The 8,653-nt window shown below is 42.9% G+C and overlaps 1 protein-coding gene across 1 annotated transcript in view; it reads right to left on the bottom strand.

The window, feature by feature from the left end:
- Nucleotides 1-3: 3 nt before the first annotated feature.
- The window catches only part of septin5b (septin 5b), a gene marked incomplete at its 5' end in the record, with an annotated part of 10,783 nt that continues 2,133 nt past the window's right edge, over nucleotides 4-8,653 (bottom strand). Inside the window, 10 exons of the mRNA XM_079289340.1 lie at nucleotides 4-124; nucleotides 235-337; nucleotides 1,661-1,796; nucleotides 1,874-1,970; nucleotides 2,066-2,167; nucleotides 2,912-3,029; nucleotides 3,162-3,296; nucleotides 4,032-4,155; nucleotides 5,917-6,003; nucleotides 8,343-8,433. Of these exons, the coding sequence (XP_079145466.1) occupies nucleotides 62-124; nucleotides 235-337; nucleotides 1,661-1,796; nucleotides 1,874-1,970; nucleotides 2,066-2,167; nucleotides 2,912-3,029; nucleotides 3,162-3,296; nucleotides 4,032-4,155; nucleotides 5,917-6,003; nucleotides 8,343-8,433 (1,056 nt within the window). The 3' untranslated portion in view covers nucleotides 4-61. The remainder of the gene's footprint in view (nucleotides 125-234; nucleotides 338-1,660; nucleotides 1,797-1,873; nucleotides 1,971-2,065; nucleotides 2,168-2,911; nucleotides 3,030-3,161; nucleotides 3,297-4,031; nucleotides 4,156-5,916; nucleotides 6,004-8,342; nucleotides 8,434-8,653) is intronic.

The raw sequence follows: 8,653 nt of genomic DNA on the forward strand, positions 1-8,653 counted from the left end.
TGCGCTTTGTGTTTGATTTCTGTCTCCTGAATAACAGACGTCACAGGTCACAGGTCACAGGTCACAGGTCCTGCTCGTGCATCTGCTGCTGCATCTTCTGGAGCATCTGCTGCATCCTCCTCAGCTGCAGAGGAAACCACAGCACAGAGAGGATGAAGCTACGTATCATCACTTCACATCACACACGCTGACGTAAGGCCTGCTGCGATGCGTTGTTCTCTGAGCTTCACTCACTTCATCGTCTTTCATCTTGATGAGTTTCTCCGTCTCCACGTCGGGTGTGGACAGCGGCAGGATTGGGATCGGGCTCTCCACCCGCTTATCTGCATTCATCTTACTGGAAGACAAACAACATGGAGCATGACAACAGGAAGCCAGCAGCTACGGCCAGATTTGACCCGCCGACCACAGTTTGACCCTCTATCACTGGTAACGCTGTCTCACCTGGTCATGGTCTGGATGCTCTGGTAACGCTGTCTCACCTGGTCATGGTCTGGATGCTCTGGTAACGCTGTCTCACCTGGTCATGGTCTGGATGCTCTGGTAACGCTGTCTCACCTGGTCATGGTCTGGATGCTCTGGTAACGCTGTCTCACCTGGTCATGGTCTGGATGCTCTGGTAAGCCTGTCTCACCTGGTCATGGTCTGGATGCTCTGGTAACGCTGTCTCACCTGGTCATGGTCTGGATGCTCTGGTAACGCTGTCTCACCTGGTCATGGTCTGGATGCTCTGGTAAGCCTGTCTCACCTGGTCATGGTCTGGATGCTCTGGTAACGCTGTCTCACCTGGTCATGGTCTGGATGCTCTGGTAACGCTGTCTCACCTGGTCATGGTCTGGATGCTCTGGTAAGCCTGTCTCACCTGGTCATGGTCTGGATGCTCTGGTAACGCTGTCTCACCTGGTCATGGTCTGGATGCTCTGGTAAGCCTGTCTCACCTGGTCATGGTCTGGATGCTCTGGTAACGCTGTCTCACCTGGTCATGGTCTGGATGCTCTGGTAAGCCTGTCTCACCTGGTCATGGTCTGGATGCTCTGGTAAGCCTGTCTCACCTGGTCATGGTCTGGATGCTCTGGTAACGCTGTCTCACCTGGTCATGGTCTGGATGCTCTGGTAACGCTGTCTCACCTGGTCATGGTCTGGGTGCTCTGGTAACGCTGTCTCACCTGGTCATGGTCTGGATGCTCTGGTAACGCTGTCTCACCTGGTCATGGTCTGGATGCTCTGGTAACGCTGTCTCACCTGGTCATGGTCTGGATGCTCTGGTAACGCTGTCTCACCTGGTCATGGTCTGGATGCTCTGGTAACGCTGTCTCACCTGGTCATGGTCTGGATGCTCTGGTAAGCCTGTCTCACCTGGTCATGGTCTGGATGCTCTGGTAAGCCTGTCTCACCTGGTCATGGTCTGGATGCTCTGGTAACGCTGTCTCACCTGGTCATGGTCTGGATGCTCTGGTAACGCTGTCTCACCTGGTCATGGTCTGGGTGCTCTGGTAACGCTGTCTCACCTGGTCATGGTCTGGATGCTCTGGTAACACTGTCTCACCTGGTCATGGTCTGGATGCTCTGGTAACGCTGTCTCACCTGGTCATGGTCTGGATGCTCTGGTAAGCCTGTCTCACCTGGTCATGGTCTGGATGCTCTGGTAACGCTGTCTCACCTGGTCATGGTCTGGATGCTCTGGGCTCTGTAGTTCTCGTAGTGGACGTCGCTGGTGATGTCCTTCAGGTCGTGCATGTGGGTTCTGATCAGCATGGTCCTCAGCTTCACGAAGTCGCAGTGTGACGGGTTCTCCACTGGGGGAGACAGGGGGAGATAAACGTCACGAGAGCGAGACGGGGATTATGGGATGGATCTCTGTGGGGCGTCTTACCCTCCACGATGCCCCACGGGTAGAGCCGCCCTCTCACCCTCTGACCTCGGGCCTCCACCACGGTGTTGCTGCCGATCACAGCGAACGGAGAGCTCTCCTGCAGAGTACATGAAAGGTAGAAGTCCTGCGTCCGTAATGGGGAAGTACTGTCACGTAAAAAGTACTCGTAGCAGCATCCGATAAAGACTTCACCTTCAGCTCTTTGTCTTGACGCTTGAACTCGTCGTCCTCGTCGGAGTCACAGTCGGGGAACTGATAGATCTTTATCCCGAATTTATCGATCTCTTCTCTCAGCTGGAGGGACGACACACACAGAGATGTGTTGGTAACAGTAGAAACACACACACACACACACACACACACACAGAGATGTGTTGGTAACAGTAGAAACACACACACACACACACACACACACACACAGAGATGTGTTGGTAACAGTAGAAACACACACACACACACACACACACAGATGTGTTGGTAACAGTAGAAACACACACACACACACACACACACACAGAGATGTGTTGGTAACAGTAGAAACACACACACACACACACACACACAGATGTGTTGGTAACAGTAGAAACACACACACACACACACACACAGATGTGTTGGTAACAGTAGAAACACACACACACACACACACACACACACAGATGTGTTGGTAACAGTAGAAACACACACACACACACACACACACAAGTGCTCAACTTCAGCAGGAAGTCGCCGCCCTGAAAGAAAAGATTTCCCGTTGAGATCAAATCTGTGGAGAAACTGAGTCACTGAAATGAATCAGATCTGAAGCTCAATGTAATTAAATACGTATTCATTCAACTGCTAGTTGTGTTGTTTATCCTCTCGGGGGCTTTTCTTTCTTTCTTGGAGAACAAACAGACAGATAACATGACGAAAACTCGACTCTCCACAGACTGGAGATTTAAAGCTCGTACGGCTGTCGGATCAAGGCTCTACTGCAGGTACAGTTATCATATTTCATGCATTATTAATATCTCATGTATGTCATGTTTGTCTCACCCGCTCTTTGAGCTTCTTTATCTCAGAGGGAGTCAGACAGTCGGCTTTAGCGATGAGAGGAACCACGTTCACTTTCTCCTGCAGCACCTTCATGAACCCGATGTCGACGGGACGGAGCCTGCAGGACCACGACAACTTTACTGAGCATTTCACACACACACACACACACACACACACACACACACACACACACACACACACACATGCATGAGCATTGATGTACTTGTCTGTGCACTGTGTGTACTAGTACCCGTGTCCAAACGGAGGGATGAAGTACAGGCAGCAGTGCACTCTGTTGTCCTGGATGTTCTTCCTGTTGAGTCCGCTCTCGTCTCTGAAGTAGTGTTCAAACTGCTGGTCGATGTAGTCGGTGACGTTCCTCCAGCTGCCGAACACAAACACAGTCGTGTGTTTTTACCTCAAAGATATACAGATACAATAACTTAAAGGAATACTTCTACGTTTTGGGAAAAGTTCGCTTTTTTGTTAAAAGTGAGAGCAGTTTGATCAACACCAACAGAGGAAAGTAACTAAGTACTGCACAGACATGAGGTACTTGTACTTTACTTGAGTATTTCCATATTGCAGAGAAGTACTCCACTTATTATTTCATCTTGTTTTATATCGTGTTTTGGATTTTATGTATTTCTAACATTTGTTTTTATTGTGAAGCTCTTTGTAACTTTATTTTGAAAGGTGTTTAATTAATAAAGGTTTACAAACAAAACATATGATAAGCCTAAAAATAAAATACCCAAGAAAACCAAGATAATGTCAAACTATTCCTTAAAAGCGAGGCACCTGCTCATTCAGTATTTATGTTTATTACATGAATATTTTACCTTTAGTGATGAATATTCAATATTAACCTCGTCATGTATCGTGACATGTGATGTGCACTTTAGTTTGGGGAGTTATTTATGTGCCAGGTGTCATATGAACATCAGCTGATGAAGACTTTCTACACAGGACAAAAAAAACATAAAAAGATCTCCTTTTGGAAGCAACACAGGTCTGAAAATGAATGTTAACTCGTTAATTATAACAGCATCTTTAAGGTAGCATATAAAACATGATATTAAGTAGAAGAACCATGACAGTCAACAAAGCGAACACTCACCACTCGGTGTTGTTGACAGCGTCTCCAAACCCCGGAGTGTCCACGATGGTCAGCTTCAGCTTCACCCCCTTCTCCTCGATGTCCACGGTGTGTTTGGTGATCTCCACCGTCTGACTGATCCGCTCTGTGGACCAAGTATTCAGAGACTTTACTGCAGTAGAAGTACTAAAACCCACTGTAAACATACTCTGCTACAAGTAAAAGTACTAAGAACACACTGGAAACATACTCTGCTACAAGTAAAAGTACTGAGAACACACTGTAAACATACTCTGCTACAAGTAAAAGTACTGAAAACACACTGTAAACATACTCTGCTACAAGTAAAAGTACTGAGAACACACTGTAAACATACTCTGCTACAAGTAAAAGTACTGAGAACACACTGTAAACATACTCTGCTACAAGTAAAAGTACTAAGAACCCACTGTAAACATACTCTGCTACAAGTAAAAGTACTAAGAACACACTAAACATACTCTGCTACAAGTAGAAGTACTGAGAACACACTGTAAACATACTCTGCTACAAGTAAAAGTACTAAGAACATACTAAACATACTCTGCTACAAGTAGAAGTACTGAGAACACACTGTAAACATACTCTGCTACAAGTAAAAGTACTGAGAACACACTGTAAACATACTCTGCTACAAGTAAAGGTACTAAGAACACACTAAACATACTCTGCTACAAGTAGAAGTACTGAGAACACACTGTAAACATACTCTGCTACAAGTAAAGGTACTGAGAACACGCTGTAAACATACTCTGCTACAAGTAAAAGTACTAAGAACACACTGTAAACATACTCTGCTACAAGTAAAAGTACTAAGAACACACTGTAAACATACTCTGCTACAAGTAAAAGTACTAAGAACACACTGTAAACATACTCTGTTCTAGTAAAAGTACTGAGAACACACTGTAAACATACTCTGCTACAAGTAAAAGTACTAAGAACCCACTGTAAACATACTCTGCTTCAAGTAGAAGTACTGAGAACACACTGTAAACATACTCTGCTACAAGTAAAAGTACTAAGAACACACTGTAAACATACTCTGTTACAGTAAAGGTTCTGAGAACACACTGTAAACATACTCTGCTACAAGTAAAAGTACTAAGAACACACTGTAAACATACTCTGCTACAAGTAAAAGTACTAAGAACACACTGTAAACATACTCTGCTACAAGTAGAAGTATTAAGAACACACTGTAAACATACTCTGCTACAAGTAGAAGTATTAAGAACACACTGTAAACATACTCTGCTACAAGTAAAGGTACTAAGAACACACTGTAAACATACTCTGCTAGCAGTAAAAGTACTAAGAACACACTGTAAACATACTCTGCTACAAGTAAAAGTACTGAGAACACACTGTAAACATACTCTGTTATAGTAAAAGTACTGAGAACACACTGTAAACATACTCTGCTACAAGTAAAGGTACTAAGAACACACTGTAAACATACTCTGCTACAAGTAAAAGTACTAAGAACACACTGTAAACATACTCTGCTACAACTAAAAGTACTAAGAACACACTGTAAACATACTCTGTTGTAGTAAAAGTACTGAGAACACACTGTAAACATACTCTGCTACAAGTAGAAGTACTGAGAACACACTGTAAACATACTCTGTTGTAGTAAATGTACTGAGAACACACTGTAAACATACTCTGCTACAAGTAAAAGTACTGAGAACACACTGTAAACATACTCTGTTATAGTAAAAGTACTAATAGCCCACAGTAAAAAATCTACGCATTTACAAGTTAAAGTACTCATACCTCATAGTAAAAATACTCTGTTGCAGTAAGAGTACTAATATCACTACTAGTACTTGTACGAATAAACGCAGGTATGTGGACTCACCTTCTGCATTGAGTAGTTTTCTGTCTTTGTGCAGGTCTGTGAGGAACAAACTGTTCACCAGAGTGGATTTACCCAAACCAGACTCACCTGTAACATAGGTACAGGAAGTGATCACATCCTACACATCAAGATCAGGATTTTCACAATAAAACTCCCATATCCAGACACTTTCATTTAATTTTACTCAAATATCAAATCGATGCTTTCCAGACTTTATAAAAACACGATACGCCACAAATGGGTCTGAACAAATGTAAATCACATTATAATAATAATATAATAATACATTTCACTTCAATAGCACCTTTCAAAACATAATTACAAAGTGCTTCTAACCAGAAAAATAAAATAACAATAGAATAAAATCGTGACAAAAAAGAACATAACAGTCAGAATAAAATAAATAAAAACAAGTATCTGATAAGATGTAGAATAAGGAAAAATAGAGTTGATTATTAAGTAAAAGCACATTTAAAAAAGAGTGTTTTTAACAGATATTTAAAAAAAGACAAAGATGTGACAAATCATTGCACCTTATTATAAAACAATCCAGCAGTTTTCACTTAATGGACTCAAAAATACTTTAAAACAATAATAGTTTGAAGCTCCGGGGGCTTCAAACTATTATTTTAAACATAATTAAATCAGGATAAGCTCTCATAATTAATCCTGTTCCTCAAGATGAAACATTCATATTGTAGCAGAGCCAGATCATTTTCACAGGACACTTTGAAACTTGTGAACACCGAGCCGGTGCGGAGGAGTGATGGTGAAAGCTGCTTCACAACATCCACATCCTGCAGATGAAGTACTTTGGGCTCCATTAAAGGATTAATATGTAACTTAAAATGTGTAAAAACAACTAGACCTGTGTGATGTATGTTGTTAAGTTGTGTTTTTACCTTATCTCAAATGTTTACAACCATTTTCAAACATAGAAATCTGCTACCGTTAGCTCAGCTTGTTTCTCTGATAACTTAAGATCCAGACGTCTGACGCTAACGTTAGCTCAGCTTGTTTCTCTGATAACTTAAGATCCAGACGTCTGACGCTAACGTTAGCTCAGCTTGTTTCTCTGATAACTTAAGATCCAGACGTCTGACGCTAACGTTAGCTCAGCTTGTTTCTCTGATAACTTAAGATCCAGACGTCTGACGCTAACGTTAGCTCAGCTTGTTTCTCTGATAACTTAAGATCCAGATGTCTGACGCTACCGTTAGCTCAGCTTGTTTCTCTGATAACTTAAGATCCAGACGTCTGACGCTACCGTTAGCTCAGCTTGTTTCTCTGATAACTTAAGATCCAGACGTCTGACGCGACCGTTAGCTCAGCTTGTTTCTCTGATAACTTGAGATCCAGACATCTGACGCGACCGTTAGCTCAGCTTGTTTCTCTGATAACTTGAGATCCAGACGTCTGACGCTACCGTTAGCTCAGCTTGTTTCTCTGATAACTTAAGATCCAGACGTCTGACGCTACCGTTAGCTCAGCTTGTTTCTCTGATAACTTAAGATCCAGACGTCTGATGCTAACGTTCGCTCAGCTTGTTTCTCTGATAACTTAAGATCCAGACGTCTGACGCGACCGTTAGCTCAGCTTGTTTCTCTGATAACTTAAGATCCAGATGTCTGACGCTACCGTTAGCTCAGCTTGTTTCTCTGATAACTTAAGATCCAGACGTCTGACGCTACCGTTAGCTCAGCTTGTTTCTCTGATAACTTAAGATCCAGACGTCTGACGCGACCGTTAGCTCAGCTTGTTTCTCTGATAACTTGAGATCCAGACATCTGACGCGACCGTTAGGTCAGCTTGTTTCTCTGATAACTTGAGATCCAGACGTCTGACGCTACCGTTAGCTCAGCTTGTTTCTCTGATAACTTAAGATCCAGACGTCTGACGCTACCGTTAGCTCAGCTTGTTTCTCTGATAACTTAAGATCCAGACGTCTGATGCTACCGTTAGCTCAGCTTGTTTCTCTGATAACTTAAGATCCAGACGTCTGACGCGACCGTTAGCTCAGCTTGTTTCTCTGATAACTTGAGATCCAGACGTCTGACGCTGACGTTAGCTCAGCTTGTTTCTCTGATAACTTAAGATCCAGACGTCTGACGCTACCGTTAGCTCAGCTTGTTTCTCTGATAACTTGAGATCCAGACGTCTGACGCTAACGTTAGCTCAGACCATGTCTTTGAGCTGTGGAAGAAGAACTCAAAACTTCGACTTTAAAATTAAGTATCTTCTTTGAGTCAAAGTACCAAGCTCTGTTTAGTTTAGTTGGCTACGTGTATCGGTCAGGAACCATCTCACATAGAGAACAGGTGTATTCAATAGATTTACAAGCTAACATCAGTCCCTGTGCAGGTAGACACAAATACAACTGATCAGCTTGCAACAGTGATGAGTGAAGACGTGACGTCGCGTCTCACCTGCCACCATGAGGGTGAAGTCAAATCCCTTCTTCACCGACTTCCTGTGCACCTGGTTGGGCAGCGTCGCAAAGCCAACGTAATCTTTTTCCTACAAACAAGAAGACACATGAACATGTTTAAGAATGTTTTTGTTTTTATACAGCTTTAACATTTTAACTTGGAGGTCTGTGGCCGCTGACTCGCTGCTGGAGGAACCATAGTTTTTGGTTTCATTTTTCAAACTAAGCTATGATGCTAATTTAGAGTCGATAACTTATAGGAATTAAGAGCTTATATTTGTCCGAGTACTATCAATATTAATATTGAAA

This window comes from Melanostigma gelatinosum, assembly GCF_949748355.1.
Source record: "Melanostigma gelatinosum genome assembly, chromosome: 18".
NCBI classification, from domain to species: domain Eukaryota; kingdom Metazoa; phylum Chordata; class Actinopteri; order Perciformes; family Zoarcidae; genus Melanostigma; species Melanostigma gelatinosum.